The sequence below is a fragment of the Chanodichthys erythropterus genome, chromosome 18, assembly GCF_024489055.1.
Source record: "Chanodichthys erythropterus isolate Z2021 chromosome 18, ASM2448905v1, whole genome shotgun sequence".
Lineage (NCBI taxonomy): Eukaryota > Metazoa > Chordata > Actinopteri > Cypriniformes > Xenocyprididae > Chanodichthys > Chanodichthys erythropterus.
The window spans coordinates 17,145,792-17,167,230 of NC_090238.1; the positions used below are offsets into that span (position 1 = coordinate 17,145,792).

Consider the following 21,439-nt stretch of genomic DNA (forward strand, 5'->3'; position numbering starts at 1 on the left):
TCTTGAAAATCAGAATGATTACAAAAATCTTTAAAATCATCCTATTGGACAGAAAAGTTAATGGTAATATGCTAATATGTTATTAACCTACCGCAGTAGAATGTAAAAATGTATAGGCCTACATTGCTGTGCCCATCCCAAGCAGGGTGGGTGCGTGCACGCCCGCTAGCGTGTCTTCATGCGCGTTCTCGTAATATATGAGGCAGTGCCCGCTGCGCGCTCACCTGATCTGATCACACAGAGACATGAAGCGTTGAGTCCTGAAGGACACACGACTTAAAATCATGACAAGATGAGATGAATTCACTCCAGTAAAGACAGAAGAACAAGGCGACGAAGATTTCCCCCTCAGCAAGTGAATTCACCTCTCCATTTCGACTTTTATTCTATTTGTCCTCAGGTCAGTTTTTATTCTTCTATTTCTCCATGTTTGGCTTATTGCTCCTACGTGTCAGTCATAAATACCTCCTTTCTGTGGCGTTACTAGAGTTTAAATGGATTTATTTTGCATCTAAAGTGTTTTAAATGTAGCATTTATTCTGTGTTTTTTTCCTGTTGACTCGGTTTGGCATATGCTGAGCGGAACTAGCATTTAAACACCCCCAAAACAGGACATACATCCTTAATGGAATCTAACGTTACATTACTTATTTTTGATAATTTATCGATTATGCATGTGTAGTTAAGTGCATATAAGAAGTATAAGTACTCGTATTTTTCTTTCTTTTAGAGAGCAAATGTATGTGATGGCGTTTCTGTCAGTTAGCTTTAGTGCTAATGAGGAAAGACGCAGTAATATCACTTTTATTATTATTATGTTATATTTCTATTTTTGTTTATTGAGTTATATGTATTTATTTGTCAGTGCCGTCTTTTTAAAAGGGTGTAAATAAGTGCAAAGTACTCATGTTTATCTCGTGGTCCCTAATGAATAACTTTGTTGACGACTTTTTGTTTTTGGTGCAATGACAAGTTTCTAGTTTTAGTGGTTCTGTTTTCTAGAATATTTATTTTCATTTAACTTTAATGCTTGTTTTTATTGATTTACTTAAGTGTATCTTACATTTTAGAGTTGTAAGCTAATTCAGATGTACAGAATTATAAGTGTTTTTGGTGGATTTCATTCAGTCACATTTGGAATGGCTTTATGACACTTGAAGTCTTTCAGATGTCATGCAAATGAGAATTTAGGCAAACATGCTGAACTAGACCCATCATAAGCCCTATTATAAGGGTATAGTCCACACAACAACATGCTAATTGTGAGGATATGATTCTATGAATTTTGAAGAGATCCTTCTCATCTACTTGCTGTCATTTAATCCAGACACAGACATCATGGTGTCCATGTGCATTAGTTGACCTGAGAAAACATGGTAAGTTATTGGATGCGAAGCAGCAAAGAACATATAATGTTTAACTACTAAATTAGCTATCTGAACTTTGCCCCTGTGTAAGGTGTTGATACAAGCATCTCAGTCATTCCTGCTGCAGAAATGTATTCAATTTTACCATATATTTTAAATAAATTAGTTTGCTTATTAAATGCATTGTTTGTCTATAAGTAAAAGTTATCAGGCACTAAGAAATAATCTTTACTGAAACTGTTTTTTTTTTTTTTTTTGTAGTTGGTGCAAGTCTGCTTTCCTGAAGACATGCTTGTAGCCAAATTTTGATCTGAAGCCTGGCCTGTTTTTAACAGCTCAGTTGTTCCTAACATTGGGCTGATCTGCAAGCCTTGTTTTTCCATAATGGGGGAGGTGGAATGAGCATTTTGAAGCTCTACAGTTTTGGTAATTGCAGATCAGGAGTGCAAAGAGTGGCTTTTATCTTTTGCTGGTCAGCTGTTATGCGGCATGTCAAAACCAGGCCATACGTCCCGTTATAGACGTGATAAATGTCCTCACAGTTATTTGTCAGATGATGTGGTGATGGTGGGGTAGTTTTGTTTGTGGTCGCAGCAATTTTCTGCTATCATTTTATTATCTGGAAGACCATGTTTTTCGAATTCATGTGCATTTACTTTTTCAGGTTATTTTATTTTAGATGGATCAGTGAGGTAAAGGTCTCACCAATGTTTTATCTTCTAGAAGGTTTTTAAATCTAGATTTCAGTCATATTTTAGAGAACAACTTGAGTTGCAGAATGCCCTGTGAAGTTGTTGTAAAGCAAACATACATTTTTCAATACACAATCCAGAAAGTCCAACACCAACCTGACCTAAATGGCTCTGATGTGTTATTTTGATGCCAAGCACGCCATAATTGTATAGTGATGATTTGCAAATTAAGTTTTTAATGTTATTTTAGTTATGCCACAGAAATCTAGCATATAGTCTCAGACCACGTCTAATTGAGTAGTTGATTCCCACCAAACCAAACAAGAAGTTGGTTTATTTGGCAAGTAGAAGTATTGATTTAAGCAACTGGTGTCATGTTGAAACATGCAGGATTGCAGCAGTAGCCTTCCTTTGGTGTTTTTCTGTCTGCCTAATGCAATGCAGTGAGAATATACCTAGTTAAGTGAACACTTCATAAAGCACAATTGAGCACAGCCACCTGTTTGAATGCAATGAGCCCTGCGGCACTTGCAAGGGAAGTCTGACAACTGGACTGCTTACACAGCTTAAGAACCTGTTTGGTCACTTGGCCTGGAGTCATGTGGCATGCTAAAGGGAAGTGTGAAGCAGAAAGGTGTACCTTACCTCACTCTGCAAACCACTGAAGGCTTTTATACAAACCTCTCACAGGGAAGAAATACCCAGCAGGTTGGGACAAGCTTTTGTCTTGAACATAGGCAGGTCTGCAGAATAGTATGTGGTTGTTTCTTTTCGAACTGGGGTTTAGTGTGTTTTTCATCAAGCGTGAAATGCTTTGAAGTATTTGTGTGGCAAAATTTTGAGCTGCAGCCGACACACACTGCATTATTCGGGTGGCACGTGAAATCCAGAGCCTTTGTTTTTCACAATTAATAATGCAGTCTTAATGCATGCAGTTTTCCTGTCTACCTCTGACCAAGTCTTTTTGTTCTTGTTTGACATGACGATTTTGCCTAATGTTTATGGGTGGAAATGAACAATAGGGATGTATTAAAGTACATACTTTTAAAATTCAGCTAGTCTGTGGCTTGTCTGAATGACTAATGTACTGAATAATAGGGCAAAGGAAAAAGTCTTCTTAAACAAGCTGACCTCACTTGGTTAGTCTTGTAATGGATAATGTTGTATTAGTCATTCAAAATGTATTGGACAGTCACTAGAGAGAAAGGACACATTAGATTTATCTAAAGTGACAGTAAAGACAATAAGAAGATTTCTTTTTCAAAAGTTCTGTTCGTTTGAACTTTCTATTCATCAGTGAATGCTGAAAAAAATGTATCATGTTTCTTTCTGCAAACATTTGATAATAATCAGAAATGTTTCTTGAGCAGCAAATCAGCATATTAGAATGATTTCTGAAGGTTCACGTGACACTGAAGACTGCAGTAATGATGCTGAAAATTCAGCTTTGCCAACACAGGAATAAATTACTTTATAAAATGTATTAAAATAGAAGTTGTTTTGAAATTGTAATAATATTTCACAACTGTATTTGAACTGTATAGTTTATGTAAAAATAGTCTTATGAAGTTGTCATATTTGACTCCTCCTTCATACACAAGCTCACATCGGAGTACTTTTTGTGCATGCTGAACTCACATTTCATTTCACAGGGAGTGACTCAATGCAGATGGTCTGTCGATTTCCACTAAGAACATTAGCGTAGTTGGCACACCTTCTTAATGAGATCATACGGCTGTGTTCACATGTCTGCTCATTACAGACGTTTATGACATCGACTGATTTAATAGGAGTGTGAGAGAGAAGACAGATAGCAGTTATAATAAGGACAACAGATTTGTTTTGGAAAGCCGATTGCACAAGGTGTGCTCAACCTATCAGGTTTCTGCTGGCAAAGAGTTCAAAGGCCTGGTTTTGTCTGAGGTCATGCAGTGGACCTTGTGTATATTGGTGCTGTATTTTTATGCTGCTTGTGCTTGATGGTTACGTTGGGTTGGGCTGTTGATATGCTTGTTGACCTGACCTAACTATTCCTAGTATGGTGTCAGAATAGCAGCGTAGTATTTGGCAACAGGATGCTTCCACATGCACACACCCTTATTGTGGATGGCCCCTCAAAGTGCCACAGAAGAAATTATAGAGCATGTGTGAACTTCTATCAAGATGTGAAATTCATAGCTCGGGCTGTTGGGTAATCGGAGGCTTTACAGCTAGTTGTTGAGGTGTTCATTAGGGACTTTGAGGCAGATTGATGTCTTAATTTTTGTTATCTAGCTGAACAGCATAGATTCAGTATCTTACAATTATATTTCTAAGTATATTGACTATTGAATTTGGACATACAAGTCTGACTATTGACATCTAACCTAATCAGTTATTGAATTTAAACGTCAGCATATCAGTATATCAACCATATATCTGGATCAGCAGTCAAAACAACAGTGGACCGAGAGGGCAAAGATAATCACAAGCTTGTTTGTGACCCAAGAACGTGCAGGAAGGCAAATCGTTGCACAATAGCACCACAACCCATCTGCAGCTCAGTTATGGGAAAGAAAACTCCCTAGTGCTTTGATCTGAAAGAGGTCCAAATCAAATATTAAAGCAGTTTCAGTCTATATGCCAAGTGCATTAAAATATACATTGACTCCCTTTGCTGGATTTGAAATAGAAAACCACAGTTACTTCAATGTTTTTGAAGAAGGGAAGTTGAAGAACTAGTGGGAAGTGAACCTCAGTCTGCTGAAAGTGAAATGTACTTAGATGTGCTAAATCATAGGACAACAACATCAGTGCACTCTAGTGTTGTCAAAAATATTGATTTTTCTATACGTTTGACAGCATTTTACAGTAAAATAAAATGTGTGATGTTTAACTGTTAAGTTTTTCACCATACATGCCATGGTAAGGTAACTTGGTTAACCATTAACATGTTTTTGCTGTAGCTGTATTTTTCTGTAAATATTACAAACATTTGTTACAGTGTAGTTTTAAAGACCCCCTGTGATGAAAATCAAGTTTTTAATGTTGTTCATATTGTGTTTTTTATATGCTTTTTAAGACAAACCATGTGCAAATTCATAAGTCAACACCATTACAGAGTATTTCCTCTTTAAAACGGCAGTCATCTAAAGACAGCGGGTTTGAAATCGCTGGTGTTTCTGACGTCACAAACTACCTTGTAACCAATCTAGCTGATCATGGAAAAGGGTTTTAAAAGGTTATCCCGGTATTTTTTTTAATGAGAAAAATCGGGTAGATTTAGCAGTTTGACGGGTGTATGATGTGTATCACGATGTTATGATGAACTATCTGCCTTTCTTCACTGATGTTCGGAGATGTTCAAAGCGTTTCTAAGGATACTGATTGTTAGAAGCTGTCTGACTTGTGAATGTGAACATGGTTTGTGTAACATTAGCAACACATTATTAGCTGTTTGATAGTCAAGCAAAACGCTAATCATATGTTACCGTTATGTGTCCGACTTCGTTAAAAACGATACCAATGTGCAGCGTTTACCTCAGTAAGTTGAGCGAGTGAGTGGAGGCGGGGCTAATTAGCATATTTATAGATCGTTGTGTATTAAATGAGGCAAGGGTGTAGAGTTACATGAAGCTATTTTAAGGCATTGTTAGTTTTGAGACAGTGCAGAAAGAATAGTACTTTTTTCAATTCATATTTATTTATTTGAATAGATTTGCACTTTTTACAACACTAGTATGTATACTGTGCTTAGTATGTGGATTATCTGTATGCACAGAATCGCTGGATGACTACTTTTGCATGCATGAAATACTGTATCCCTCAGCGCTCAAGTTGACGATTTAATTTCATGTGTGATGAATGCACTGGAACTATTATCAAGAGCAGTTAAATCTCTCTTGATATTTACTTTGTTTAAACTGCAAAATATTTGTAATTTGAAAATTAAAAATGATTAAATCGTTAATTTAAGCACGCATTGTAAATGAGGTCATGTTACTCCAGTGTAACATGCCACGGTTTGAAATGTTTAACACTGCATAATGTGTACTATTTTGCATATCATTTTTGAAAAATATTTGGCAGTATAGTTTGCAGTGTGCAGTAGTTTAGAGTTGACATGACTATACCATGCATGTACCTTTATCCCTTTTAGTTTGGACTTAATGCTCCAAGACACTTTTGACAAACTCAAAGGCTCCTCTGTTTGAGAGCAGCTGAAAATTCTTGGGTTCATACCATGAGAGGTGCGTGGTTCTTTGATTTATGCTCTTATGTTTTACAGCGTCCGAGATCTGGAAAGATCTATGAAAGCTATTGTAGCAGCTGGTCTGTTTTAGATGGTCTGGAAATGGCATTGTGTAAGCTTAGCAGAAGCCCCACCTCTCCTTTTGAATGAGTGCCATTGTTTTTGGAAAATCTCAGGCAAGTTCAGGTAAAGGAAGTGTGATATGAGAAGTTCTCGGGCCTTTAAAGGACATTGTATGTGCGTTGTGCAGTTATGTGTGTGCGTTTTATTTTACTGACTGTTTGTCTTGAATTTTGTTTTACTTGCATCACTGCTTGTAAAGTTTGTGAGGTGTGTTCACGCAGATTCTGCACTCAGTCCCCAATCTTCAGCGAAGATCCAAAAGTATTGATTATCTTTGCCATTTATAGGCATGCAGGGATCTTGAATAGCCCATTGGCTCCTTATCAGACCTGCGTTTATTTCCTCCGGCAGGCGCACACGTGCTTGTAAGCAGAGCCCTCCTGTCCCGGCCAATCACAGCTGCTTAGGTGAAATTCTGGAGGGTGTCAGTCAGACCAATAAAACCACGTGCTGTGCTGAATACTGTGTACATACTGTCCTCTGTAATGGAATACTGTGCAAATGTCGTACCGGAGGAATTTACAATGCATTGACTTGCCCAATAGCTTGGATGAATGTGAGTAAAAAAATTATACTTAAGAGAGAGACTTCTTGCTATCTGTTTGGCAGTTGCTCATTTTCGGATCTGCCTCAGGAGGTACATGAACATGAGTATTCGGAACACAAGGATAGAAAGAGGAAATGAAGTTATCTCTGCTTTGTTTTGGTTTCTCTATTGAGACTATGTAATCTTGTCCACTGGTGAGCTCAGCCAGTGTCCGTTTTATTAGTCAGTGTTTCGTTGAGGACTTGTGTATGGGACATGGGGATACTGTTTTTCCAGGCTTATCTGCTCTTCATGGGTGAAGTATCTCTTTGAAAACAAACTGCTTGGCTGCTTTTCTAGCCCCTGGAGAGGGAATGGGCACAAGAGATGCAGAGCCATGTGTTCCCTTCAGCATGTTCACGTGCACGTTTCTATGCCGTTTTATTTTCTGTTTTCAGATGAGATTGTTCATCACAATCATTAGAACATACTATTATAGGCTTACTGCAGCAAGTATCTATCTGTCTATCGTAAAATTGTTTTAAATCTGAACAAATTTTTAACAAAATGGTGCTGTGACCCAGTTTTTTACCAATTCAGGTTATTAAAGCTTCTTCCCATCAATTTTCCCTATCTCTTATGTAGGTTTCTGTGTCTCTCTTTGTGATAGCCTAGTTATTTTTGAATTATAGCCTCACAAGTGGTTACCGCTCACTGCATAGGTTATTTAACCCCTTAGCGTTCCTGTAAAATTTGCCTAAAATGTCCAAAAAAAGGCATATCCAAAGTAAATTGCATGCTGTTCTTGAACCATTTGGAGTATATGCATGGTTTTGGTCTCTTTTGAAGGGTATGTACCGCAGGTGGTACAGTGGAACACTAACGAGTTAAGGTAAACTGTGGTCACACTAGGCTTTGAGCACAATTACTTCACACAGTCAACAGGTCAATCTGAGATACTTTGATGTAGGGTTGTCATGGTACCAATATTTAGTAGTTGGTATCAATAGCAGTCAAATTTCACGGTTCTTTGTACCAGTTTTGTTACCATAGCAAAAACTATTGTAACTATTTAATTTTAATATTAAAATATTAAACCTTTTTAAATTTAATATTTTTAATATTTAACTATTTCACAATAAGACAGTAAATAAATTAAATATAATTATTAATAGCATTAAAAATTAACTAAAGTAAATACATTAAAACATTAGCATGTAGCTTTCAAATATTGCTCTGTTAAATAAACATTGTATTAAAAGTTAGTAATAAAATGAAAAACAAAAGCGCATTACAGTTAACATAAGTGGCAGCCTTAATACACAGATCTATTTTGACACATCAGATTTTTTGTACTGTCTGTTGTCAAACATCGCAATTTCAGATTTAATCCCATATTTAATAGGGTTGTCACTCTTGAAACTTTGCATTGTGTACTTAGTAGCATGAAAAAAAAAACTATGGATAATTTAAATTATGGATGGGTTTTATATAGTAACCGAGCAAAGAACACTCCCTTTAAAATACAAGCTGATATCACTTCAGTTCAGCTGCTAAAAATCTGCCTATACTGCACAATAAATGTCTTATTTACATCATCTTCATACTTTGTTGGTTATAACAAAATTATTTGAGCAAACTCTGAACAAATTCTGGCAAATTTGAGTGGATTCTGAACTTAAACGCCTCTGATTGGCCATTGTGTTCATGCGCTCAACAAAAATGTCTGTGATTGGCTACGATGCACAACGCTGCAGAAGTGCATTGTAAATAGAAACATTTGATGCTCTTCACAGAGCAAACGCACAAATGCACACAGGAGCATTTGAAAGCGGATGCCTATCAGCGGGTACCAGATGGACTTGGTACTTGATACTACCAGTACTGTAGAAAGGCTGGTATCATTACTTTTTTCAAATTTAGGTACTGTGTACTGAAGTTCCGGTACTTTTACTTCTGGCCTTCGGTGACTGTGGCTTTAATGCTTTTTGACATTAAATACTCTATAATTGGCTTAAGGCCCCATAATGCATCACAGCCATAACCACTCACACTGGAATGTATGTTTCATGTTCTGTTGAGGCACAGTATTTGTAGCCATTTCAGGTGGTTAGAATTACCACTACAAAATGGTACTAGAGAACATATAGGGCATGTTTTGTTGACCACTAATCGGTGTGCAGACCTTTTAAAACCTAAAGTGGTCATTTAGTGTTTACATGTACAGCATATTGCTGCTAACTATCAAAAATCAGCTCATAAAAACCACATGATGCAAGAAAACATGTGTGCGTCAGATTTTGAAATCATCAATGTTTTCTCCGATATTGCCATTAAAATAGACAATAAATCAGCCCGGGTAATTGACATTAAATCAATGTGTGCAGATTGGGTTTTGCTAAAGCTGTTTATATGACCTACACGGTTAAGAATAATCAGTGTAAGATTATGCATATAAACGCATTTCACGTTGCATTTATTAGTTTGTTTTTTTTTTTTTTTTTTTTTTTAAGCAGATGCTAAAAAAAGTGAATTTAGTGACAAATTAGGAATACTACAACAACAGCTTTTACAAACTTAAGGACACAATATGAGACATGCTGCACTAAAAGGTTCCAGAACTGCTTAGAAAAGTCCCAAATATGAGCTAGTACAGAGTTGTACGCAAGACACTGTGAGACCACAGAAAGATAACTGAGATAAACAGTAAGTGTTTTAAAGGTGCCCTAGAATCAGAATTTGAATTTATCTCTGCATAGTTGAATAACAAGAGTTCAGTACATGGAAAAGACATACATTGAGTTTCAAACCCCATTGTTTCCTCCTCCTTATGTAAATCTCATTTGTTTAAAAGACTTCCGGATAACACTCAGATCTCAACATAACACTGACTGTTACGTAACAGTCGGGACCATTAATATGTATGAACCCAATATTTGCATAATGCCAGCCCATTCGACGCATTAGACAAGGAAAGGCAGTATTAACGGCTGGATCTGTGCACAGACAAGGTAAGCAAGCAAGAACAACAGCGAAAAATGGCAGATGGAGCAATAATAACTGACATGATCCATGATATTTTTAGTGATATTTGTAAATTGTCTTTCTACATGTTTCGTTAGCATGTTGCTAATATACTGTTAAATGTGGTTAAAGTTACCATTGTTTATTACTGTATTCACAGAGACAAGAGCCGTTGCTATTTTCATTTAAACACTTGCAGTCTGTATAATTCATAAACACAACTTCATTCTTTATAAATCTCTCCAACAGTGTGTAATGTTAGCTTTAGCCACAGAGCATAGCCTCAAACTCACACAGAATCAAACGTAACCATCTAAATAAATACTTTACTCACATAATTCGAAGCATGCATACAGCATACATGACGAACATCTTTCAAAAATCCATTTGAGAGTTATATTAGCTGTGTGAACTTTGTAAATGCACTGTATTATAGTCGAGAGCTCGTGGGGCAGAGGAAGCGCATCCTCTTAAAGGGGCCGTGCTGAAAAAATCAGTGCATAGTTAATGATGCCCCAAAATAGGCAGTTAAAAAAAATTAATAAAAAAAAATCTATTGGGTATTTTGAGCTGAAACTTCAGACACATTCAGGGGACACCTTAGACTTATTACATCTTGTAAAAAAACAATCTAGGGCACCTTTAATAGTTAACAGTGAGTCATGTGCTCAGTCTTTTTAAGCTTCCTGGTAGAGAGTTATTCAGCTGTTCTAATGGATGCTTTTACAACTGATAGAAATGTGCAAACTAATAAAAAAATATATGCAATAAATTAAATATGCTATAAAAAAATTATAGCCTAGTTGGTAGTAAGTTTATACTTTAAGGATCTTCAAAATGGTCCTTATATAGACTTTGTACATGTGTATTAAGGTTAAAGGAACACTCCACTTTTTTTGAAAATAGGCTTATTTTCCAACTCCCCTAGAGTTAAACAGTTGAGTTTTACCGTTTTCGAATCCATTCAGCCGATCTCCGGTTCTGGCGGTACCACTTTTAGCATAGCTTAGCATAGTTCATCGAATCTGATTAGACCGTTAGCATCATGCTTAAAAATTACCAAAGAGTTTTGATATTTTTCCTATTTAAAACTTGACTCTTCTGTAGTTAAATCATGTACTAAGACCGACAGAAAATGAAAAGTTGTGATTTTCTAGGCTGATATGGCTAGGAACTATACTCTCATTCAGGCGTAATAATCAAGGAACTTTGCTGCCGTATCATGGCTGCAGCAGGCGCAATGATATTACGCAGCGTCTCTCACATACGTCTCCATGGTTGCAAGGCACGTTCCCTGTGCAAGCAGGGGCTCACGGGCGCTGCGTAATATCATTGCACTGCTGCAGCCATGGAACGGCAGCAAAGTTCCTTAATTATTACGCCTGAATGAGAGTATAGTTCCTAGCCATATCAGCCTAGAAAATCGCAACTTTTTATTTTCCGTCGGTCTTAGTACACGATTTAACTACAGAAGAGTCAAGTTTTAAATAGGAAAAATATCAAAACTCTTTGGTCATTTTTAAGCGCGATGCTAACGGTCTAATCAGATTCAATGAACTATGCTAAGCTATGCTAAAAGTGGTACCGCCAGAACCGGAGATCGGCTGAATGGATTCGAAAACGGTAAAACTCAACTGTTTAACTCTAGGGGAGTTGGAAAATGAGCCTATTTTCAAAAAAAGTGGAGTGTTCCTTTAAAGACAAGCTGTTCTCAATTTTGTCCATCAATGTTGTTTTGCAGTGAGGCTGGAGTCCTGAGCTCTTCTGTTGGGAGACATCGCTCTTACTGGAGGGAGGAGCCTAATGCCTCAGAAATGTGAAACTATCAGTTACTGCAACCCCACCCCTTACCGGGAACCACGGTTACGAGCCTCCAATCCACCATCAGTCTGGAGGTAATTAGTACTTACTGCACTCAAGTCTATACATGACATCACACATTTTGAGGATAATTTGATGGCCATTCACTCACTTACATTTGTTTAGACAAGTTGAATCCACTTTGGTTTCTGCTGTTCATTTCCAGAAAAACAACATAAATTCTCTTTCATCTTTTTATCATCATCACGGATGTCAACCTCCATCAGGGGCATTTTTCATTATTTTGTTTGGACACGACAGCCAACATCAGCACTCAGTGAAATGTTTTCATAACAACAACTTTAAAGACGTTTAGAACTTTGTGAGAATTTTGTGCTGAGCAGTGGCAGAACTGTTAGTACACATTGAGCCGTGGTTCTCATAGTGAAGATTTCCAGTCCCATTCTCTTCTGTCTTACTGTGGCAATCAAGCGTTGCTTTTATCATATTGTGCTGTCCAGGGGGTGGAGAAAAACAAGCTGTCAATTATGCATTTAGCTTCACAAAAAAGTGAGATCCTTTTCGCATTTTGCCTATATTTACCCCTCTGTTGTCTGGTCTCGCTAAGCTACGACTACATGAGCTATAGACTGTGGCAACACATGTGGTGAAGTGTGCAGACCCAGATGCTCAGCCTTTTCCTTGGGAAGAACACAGTGTTACAACATAATTGGAGCAAAGTAGTCTTCATAATCGTGACCTCATCCTTGTTCACTTTTTTCCCCTCAATCAGTTGAACAGGTCCTCTGGTAGGCCCATGATAGAGGAAGTCATGAGCGTTTACAAGAAGAGAGCAAACAAATCTCCTGTTAACTGAAGCGGTGTGCTTATTCCAGTATGAGCTCACGTCATCCTTTTACATTACTCATTCTGATGTTTTGCTTTTCACTAGTGGGTATTTGTTTTCTTTTTACATAATGCTGTTGTGCTTTTTTTTTTGCCCTTAAATTATCATTAGCTCACACATGTGTTTTGGCCCATGGTCTTAAGGAAACTCTGAGTTGTGAGTGCGTTGAGGGCAAGGACTGGGCGGCAACTGTATGTTGTTGCCAGGTTGTGTAATGAGTAAAAATCAGCGTTTGAGCGCCAGATAGGGGCTGGCGTGCCTCCAGAGTAATCATACTCCTGTCCAGCAACGGTGCTGCAGTGTGTTTCAGTGCAAACTGGGAGGTTCTTTAGAGATTTTGAAGTAATCAGTATAGTGCTACAGCCTCTTTCATGTGGTATTTTGTCATCCATCATAAATTCAAATTGGATGTTTAACCTTTATCATTTCATGAACAAAGAGGGGAAGCTAGCTAACTAAAATCCATTAGCTTTGTATTTAAATGGTTAAATTTTAATCAAATTACCTTTTTTTTTAATTTTTTTTTATGTCTGTTCAGATCTGATCGTGTGTGCGTGTGTGTGTGTGTGTGTGTGTGTGTGTGTGTGTGCGTGTGTGCGTGTGTGCGTGCGTGCGTGCGTGTGTGTGTGTGTGTGTGTATATGCATGTGTGTATAAAATATAGTGCTCTCCGTAAGTATTGAAACAGTAAAGACAAAATTACTCTGTTAGCTGTGGTGTCAATACATCTATAAATATGATTAAAACATTTATATGAGGTAGAAGTACAGAATGTCACATTTTATTAATGATTTCAACACAAAATGTTTTACCAACTAAGTACAGCACTTTTAGAGTTTTATCCCTCTGCCTAATATACTTATGTGAGCATAAGTATTGGGACGGTTGAACTTAAAGCAAATGTAAAAGTGTAAAAGCTAATATTTAGTTGTAAATCCCTTGCAAGCAATCACAGGAGCGAGTCTGTGACCAATAGGCATCACCAGACTCTTGCTTTCACACTTTGAAATGCTTTTCCAGGCATTTAATAAAACCATTTTCAACGTTGTTTGTTTTAGGGAGTTTCTGCCTTTAGTCTTTTCTTCAGCTGGTGAATTGCTTGTTCAATAGGGTTTAAATGTGTAGATTTGGCCAATCTAAGACCCAGAATTTTTTTACCATGATAATCTCCTTGATTGAGTTGGCAGTACTAGTGTTTTGGGTCATTGTCCTGTTGCCATATGAAGCACTTCCCAGTGAGTCTGGTGGCATTTTCTTGAATACTGGTAGGAAAGATTCTTTTGTACACTTATCAATTCATTCTTCTGCTGCCATCATTGTTTAAAGGTGCCCTAGAAATGAAAATTGAATTTACCATGGCATAGTTAAATAATTAGCGTTCTGTACATGGAAATTACATACAGTGAGTCTCAAACACCATTGTTTCCTCCTTTATGTAAATTAGATTTTTGCAAAAGACCTCTGAAGAACAGGCGAATCTCAACATAACACAGACTGTGACGCAACTGTCGGGATCATTAATATGTACATCCCCAACTTTTACATATACCAGCCCATGTTCAAGGCATTAGACAAGCCAGTATTAATGTCTGGAGCTGCACAGCAGAGTCAACAGACTTTATACAGGTAAGAAAGCAAGAACAATAGCGAAAAATGGCAGATGGAGCAATAATAACTGACATGATCCATGATTACATGATATTTTTAGTGATATTTGTAAATTGTCTTTCTAAATGTTTTTTGTTAGCATGTTACTAATGTACTGTTAAATGTGGTTAAAGTTACCATTGTTTCTTACTGTATTCATGGAGACAAGAACCATGTTGTTATTTTCATTATTAAACACTTGCAGTCTGTATAATTCATAAACACAACTTCATTCTTTATAAATCTCTCCAACAGTGTGTAATGTTAGCTTTAGCCCCGTTAGCATACTATCAAACTCATTCAGAATCAAATGTAAACATCCAAATAAATACTATACTTACATGATCTGATATGCTGCATGATGAACACTTTTTAAAGGTCCATTTTGAGGGTTATATTAGCTGTGTGAACTTTGTTTATGCAATGTATTATAGAGTTGCGAGCTTGGGGGTGGGGAGCGCGAGCATTTAAAGGGGACATGCACAGAATCGACGTATTTTTAATTATGCCCCAAAATAGGCAGTTAAAAAATAAAAAAATACAAAATCTATAGGGTATTTTGGGCTGAAACTTCAGACACATTCAGGGGACACCTTAGACTTATATTACATCTTGTGAAAAATGATTCTAGGCAATGTTAATTTTGACAGTAAATTTTGATTTAGTTTTAGTCATCTGATATTGTTTTAGTTTTAGTCTAGTTTTAGTCCACTAAATCTACAGTAGATTTAGTTGACTAAAAGATAATTTAGTTAAATTTTAACACAAAGCATTTTTTTTAACAATACACAGATCCTATACACTGATATAGGCACATCTGATATTCCCCAAACTGTTTGTTTACCCAACTGTACTTTGCTCCCCAAAGTAGGTGGTTTTTGACTGTTCAAGTGCAAAAAGACACAAAAGAGCAAAATTCAGTACTTTTCAGGGATTGACACTTTTCATTGAGGTACTATTATATTTTTCATTTAAATTTTTTATTAGATTTGATTTTTAGTTTTTTTTACTTTCATTGTAGTTTTAGTATTTTTTTTTTTTTATTTTTTTTTGTGTTTGTCTTTTAGTTTTTGCTTTTTGTTATTTTAATACCTCAGGTTAAGCTAAAGAGTAGAAACTAGATGAAATAAAATAAGATTACTTTTTTATATATATATATATATAATATATATATTTTTTTTTTTTCAGTTGACGCTTGTCAAGTAATGAAGATTTCTTTGGTTTTAGGTTTAGTTAACTATAAGAACCCTTATACTTGTAAAATATATTGAATAATGTGTCAAATAATGTTCTTAGTCTTTCCTTCTTGTGACAGAAGATACAGTAGTTTACTATGAATTAAATAGAAATTAAATTTAAATACAGTTTGTGTAAACAAAATAACAATAATGACCAGGGGCCTGTACCATGAAGCTGGATTAGCTGGCTAGCCAGGAAAATTTCAGATTAGTTTGCGTTAATCCTGGGTTTTAGGTACCATGAAAGTAACTTGACTTTTAGTAGTGTTCATCACCATAGTAACTTGCGCTCCACGGCAAGTTAAACCGCCCCAATGCTTATGCTCACATTAGGCAGAGGGATGATGCTCTAAAAGTGCTGTACTTCTTAGTTGGTAAAACATTTTGTGTTGAAACGGTCAATAATAAAATGTGACATTCTGTACTTCTGCCTCATATTAATCTTTTAATCATATTTATAGATTTCTTGACACCACAGCTAACAAAGCAATTTTGTCCTTACTGTTCCAATACTTATGGAGGGCACTGTATATTGGTAAGAACAGGAAGTCCAAGGCAGGGTTGTACCAGGAAATGTGAGTGTCCCCGTATCCATGGATAAAAAAAGTGGGACAACAAGTCAAGTGTGACTTCGATTGTCCAAGACACCAGCTCAACCACATGATCCTAACCTTACAGATTGGCCTCTTCTGCTGTTTTCCACAAAGAAAGGTCGGCACAGGAGGAGATGTGCTGGGCTATGCAAGCTTTCCAAGGACACACCAAAATGGTATTCTCTCTTCTCGGTGGACATGGCACTTTCCATGTTTGCCATCCATTAAATGGCTGCTAGTGCAACTCACATACCCCCCCCCCCCCCCCTTTTGAGCAAGGCGGCCACCTCCCACTCTCACTTTGGCTCTGAAGTAACTGTCCACACTGTCTGAATGCCATCCCATGTTGTCACGTGAGAATCCCTAGTCCCACTTTATCAGGTCTAAATCTGCAGTGGAAGAATGCCTTATATGCACTTGTGTCTTTTGAGAGTTCAGTCCTCCCACACATAGATATTGGTGGTGCTGCAGGCTTGTTTGTAGGGCAGCTGTGTCAGCTGAGTGCTTGTGTTAGAGCCCAACTGTGTCTGGACCTGGGTGGCTCTGCTCCCATTATGTCAGCCTAAGGGCCAGAGGGAACAGCTAGTCCTTGTGCTCATTGTGAAACTACTTCTGCTGGAGAAGTTATTTGCCATTTTGCATGTTTTACACAAACAGGGTCATCTGACCCAAACACATTCCTAAGAACCTGCTGCACTGACTTTTGAACAATTTCCTTTTCTAGAATTATTTTTTTATTTTATTTTGTATTATTTTTACAGCTAATGTGCTTGAATGAAATGTACTGTTGTAATGTTATGAATTGGGCACATTTAAAATACTTTTTGGTATTGAGTTTGTTTCATTGACCATAAATTGTTCAGTGGTTCCCAACCCTGGTCCTGGAATACCCCCAGTACTGCACATTTTGTATGTCTTCCTAATTAAACACAGAATATGCTGTTTTTGTCCATACAGGGAAAACATGTCGTGACCATATACTGTCAAGCTACAAAATGTACCTTAAAGTATGGGCCAAGTTGAAGAGACTACTATTAAGTCTTCTACTGGACTGAAATATTCTTAAGATTTATGTGCTTCCTTGAAATAGTAAAACTGTTTTTTCTTAGTTTAAGAATTTATCTTTCTTCCCATTTCTCTTTTATCTGCCATTTATTGGAACACCTTGGATTTGTTTTGAAATTCTCTTTTTTTTTTTTTATCCTTTTTGTTTAGGTTTACCACTATGCACCTCAAGCCATACCCAAAACCACAAGATAAAGAGATACATCGGGAATCTGTGCACGATGGAACAAGAGGCCTCCATGCCGACCAGCAGGGAGTGCTCAGGAAAGAGTGGGGTATTCGCCAGTCGTGTGGCCTCATGGGCTCACCTGGCAACGGCACAGCCAACCGGTGTCCCCTCAGTGTCATTTCCCCCAACACCCTCCGATGTAACACCAACAGTGGGAGCAATGCGCCAACTAGAGTTAATGGAGCCTGCAAGAGCAGAGCATCCTCTGTCACAACATTTACTAGTTCTTTAGTTCTGCTCTCACATTCGACTGGTTTGGAGAATGAAGGCTCACTTAGGATCTACCAAGGAGAGGATGCAGAGGGATCTTTGGATATATGGGCTGTCATTAAACCTGGGAACACAAAAGAGAAAATTGCCATTTTTGCAGCTCAGAAGTGCAGCAACACTTGCAATAGTGTTATTGATAACACCTCAACACCTCAAGAAACAGAAGCCATTGCTCCAGAGCTGCGGACTGTCTCTGTGAAAAACAAGGGCTGCTGGGATGGTGACTGGTCTGTGGCTAAGCGCAGGAGGAGGTCTGGAAACCCGGACAAATCGAAAAGTGTAGAACCTCCTTTAACAAAACCTGAAATACAGAAAGTGTCTCAACAAGAGGCCCTCAATGAGTACATCAATCCATGCCATGAAGTTGCAGAGGATGTTGTCAGGATGGAGGGAGAAGAGGATGAAAAGATTCTCTCTGTAGTGGAGATGGTGGCATATTTGGAGCAAAGAGCCAGCGACCTGCAGGTTGGCTCCAAACCCCCATCCTTACGAAGCACAAGCAGCATCACTTTGTCCAAAGTTGGATCCATCCCTCAGCCTGCAGAGCAGCAGTCCAAGGTTGCAGAACAGCTGGAGGTGGAGGAGGAGGAAGGGGAGTCTGTTCGAGTTCTGGATATGGTGGCCAAGTTGGAGTCGCAGTGCCTGAGCAGACAAAGTCTGCGGGAAGGTGGAGGAGACCTCTCTCGAAGCAACAGCTTACGGAGGAAGGTGGGACGTGTGCTTCTAGCAGGGTCAGAACCTTACCCACTGCCATCACAGCCAGTGTCACCTTCTGTCCCTCATGACTGTAGAGCTGAGCCTGTCCCACAGGAATTGGGTAGTGATTTAGACAATCTGCATTCCCCATCCAAGAACCTTGAGTCTACAGAGACCTTGCAGTGTGGACTTAACTCCACCCCAAAGGAAGAAGAAAGTTCTTGTATTGCAAGACAGGAAACTAGCACAGCTCTTGAGATGGTAAATAATCTGCAGTCCTTGCCAAAGGATGCCAGTTCAGAGTGCAATGAGGAACCGCTACCAGGCATGTTGTTTTTTGCCAAATCTTCTCCTCAGCCTCAAGAGGAGCAGAACCTACCCTCCTCATCTAAGAGCAGATCTCAGAACAATGAGCCTTCTCACATCAAGGACCTTGAGCCTTCTGTGGACACTTCAGTGTCTTTCAGAGAGGAGAGTAAAGATGGACTTGTGGGTGAGCAAAATCAAAACATTGAGGAGATAAAGGGAGTAGAGACTTTCATAGTTAGTCAGGATCCTGTGCCTTTTCCATCACGCCGCCTAGTGTCTCATGATTTCTTAGAAACTCGCTTCAAGATCCAGCTACTTTTGGAGCCTCAGCAGTACATGGCTTTCCTGCCTCACCACATCATTGTAAAGATCTTCTGTTTGCTGCCTACCGAGAGCTTGGCTGCCCTCAAGTGCACCTGCCATTACTTTAAATTTATCATTGAGAGTTATGGTGTACGGCCGGCAGACTCTCGTTGGGTTAGTGATCCACGCTACAAAGACGATCCTTGCAAGCAGTGCAAGAAGCGGTATGACCGTGGTGATGTTTCGCTCTGCCGTTGGCATCATAAGCCCTACTGCCAGGCACTACCATATGGCCCGGGCTACTGGATGTGCTGCCGCAGATCTCACAAAGACACACCTGGATGCAACGTGGGACTTCATGACAACCGCTGGGTCCCTGCCTTTCATAGCATCAACATGCCAATTTACAAGAAAAACAAGGACACTGACGAGGACTCATAGTGTGCCAGAAAGACACAGGAAGTGTGCATTTATGTGAGAGTAACTAGTTTGAATGGGCTATGTTTTCTGTGCCTGTGTGTTGCCAATGAGCATGTGCGCTTTTGATGTATAGTGCTTACAACCAGGTTGCTGAAACTAACAAGAAATTGCTGGGTCGCTGTACTTCTACTCTGCCAACCAATCAGCAGTTCCCTTGTCTCAAACCCTCCTCAGGTCCTTAATGTTGGTCTGCACTTTAACCTTTTAAGATTGAATTTTGCAGAGTTCTATCTGGGTATTGCTTGATGATTTTTACTTCAAGTAAGCATTAATGACTAACTTATTTTCTCAATCCACCCACCATTCTTTTTCTGTTCTTTATCACACACTCTGGCACTTCCTGCACTGATGTTGATGTAGCCTTGCAATATTAAAAAAAAAATTGAGCTTTAATCTCCCAGTGTACTTTCAAACATGAACTCATTGGCCAGTAGGGAAACTTTCAGCGAGGTCACAATGAGTTATTGGTATTTGCTCTCTTTCCCCATCTTCCATTATCATCTCTTTAGTATCTCTAACAAGTCCTGGGAAATTAGGTGATGCAATGGCTTCACGACTTGATGGGATTGACTTTTTGAGATTGTTCTGAGCCCAGATGTTTACATTGTACATAGCACAGAATCCTATAAATCATAATGGTGTTGAATGATGGCACGAGTGTGACGAAATGCATTTAATCTTAATATGGGGTAAAATGCCTTGTTCATTTTATGCTAACTTTTGTTGTATATAGATATCTATATGAAATTGTCACTCTTGTTTTGCAGTGGGTCTCTTCTGATAAACTCCTGTGAACAGGTAGTGCATATTCTTCTCAATTTTTAAGTATTGATATGTATGATGTATTGTTTCTTGACTGGAAACATTTGAATGTGGGAAGAGTTTCTCCATCTTGACAGTAACTAACTGAACACCATCTGAAAAAAGAGAAAAATTAATTGCAGTATACTGTTTTCCAAAGTGTGTCAGATTTTTAAAAATTATTAACGACATTGCTGTGCTCTGCCTGTTAAGGCATTTTACTTCAATAAAGTATATCTTGAATTTGTAACCCATGTTCTGCTCTCCTTTTTTACTTGTATGTTTACACAGTTTGAATCCACAAACTACCTTACACAGTATGCTTGTATTAGCCAGTTAATTTATGGCTTTCTTTTAGATTAGTGTAAACACTGTGATTTAAAGGATTAGTCCACTTTTAAATAAACTTCCTGATAATTTACTCACCCGATGTCCATGCCTTTCTTTCTTCAGTCGAAAAGAAATTAAAGTTTTTGATGAAAACATTCTAGGATTATTCTCCTTATAGTAGACTTCAATGGGCACCAAACAGTTGGTCAAAATTAGTTTCACTGCAGCTTCAAATTGTGCAACACGATCCCAGATGAGAAATAAGGGTCTAATCTAGTGAAACCATCGCTCATTTTCTGAAAAAAATTGAAAATTATATAAATTTTAACTTTAAATTCTCATCTTGAACTAGCTCTCTTTTTCTTCTCTATTAGAATTCCAGCAGCGTAGACACTGCTAAGTGTATTACTGCCCTCCACAGGCCAAAGTTTGAACTAATTGTTATATACTATAAATTAGTTCAAACTTTGGCCTGTGGAGGGCAGTAATACACTTAGCAGCGTCTACACTGCTGGAATTATATATAATATATATATAATAGAGGAGAAGAAGAGAGCTAGTTCATGATGTGCATTTCTGGTTAAAACTTATATAATTTTAAATTTTTTTCAGTAAATTAGTGATGGTTTCACTAGATAACACCCTTATTTCTCATCTGGGATCGTGTTGAACAGTTTGAAGCTGCAGTGAAACTAATTTTGACCTTCAACTGTTTGGTGCCCATTGAAGTCTACTATAAGAAGAATAATCCTGGATTGTTTATCAAAAACTTTAATTTCTTTACGACTGAAGAAAGAAAGACATGGACA

The 21,439-nt window shown here is 38.0% G+C and overlaps 1 protein-coding gene across 3 annotated transcripts; it reads left to right on the forward strand.

Annotated features, from left to right (window-relative positions):
* The first annotated feature begins 191 nt into the window (after positions 1 to 191).
* Positions 192 to 20,741, forward strand: fbxo34 (F-box protein 34). 3 transcript variants are annotated; one of them, XM_067367688.1, is made up of 3 exons: positions 192 to 400; positions 11,705 to 11,858; positions 17,363 to 20,739. In XM_067367688.1, exons 2-3 carry the CDS (start codon positions 11,767 to 11,769, stop codon positions 19,458 to 19,460), a joined length of 2,190 nt encoding a protein of 729 aa, XP_067223789.1. In that variant the 5' UTR covers positions 192 to 400; positions 11,705 to 11,766; the 3' UTR covers positions 19,461 to 20,739. The 3 variants fall into 3 exon arrangements, with proteins under 3 accessions (XP_067223789.1, XP_067223791.1, XP_067223790.1); XM_067367689.1 differs by lacking the exon at positions 192 to 400 and adding an exon at positions 6,181 to 6,969 and having other exon boundaries at positions 17,363 to 20,740; XM_067367690.1 differs by lacking the exon at positions 11,705 to 11,858 and having other exon boundaries at positions 17,363 to 20,741.
* Positions 20,742 to 21,439: the final 698 nt, after the last annotated feature.

Coding starts and splice junctions, on each gene's coding strand:
- fbxo34 (XM_067367688.1), top strand. CDS start 11,767: ATGCCTCAGAAATGTGAAACTATCAGTTACTGCAACCCCACCCCTTAC. Junction 11,859..17,362: donor AATCCACCATCAGTCTGGAG/GTAATTAGTACT, acceptor CTTTTTGTTTAG/GTTTACCACTATGCACCTCA.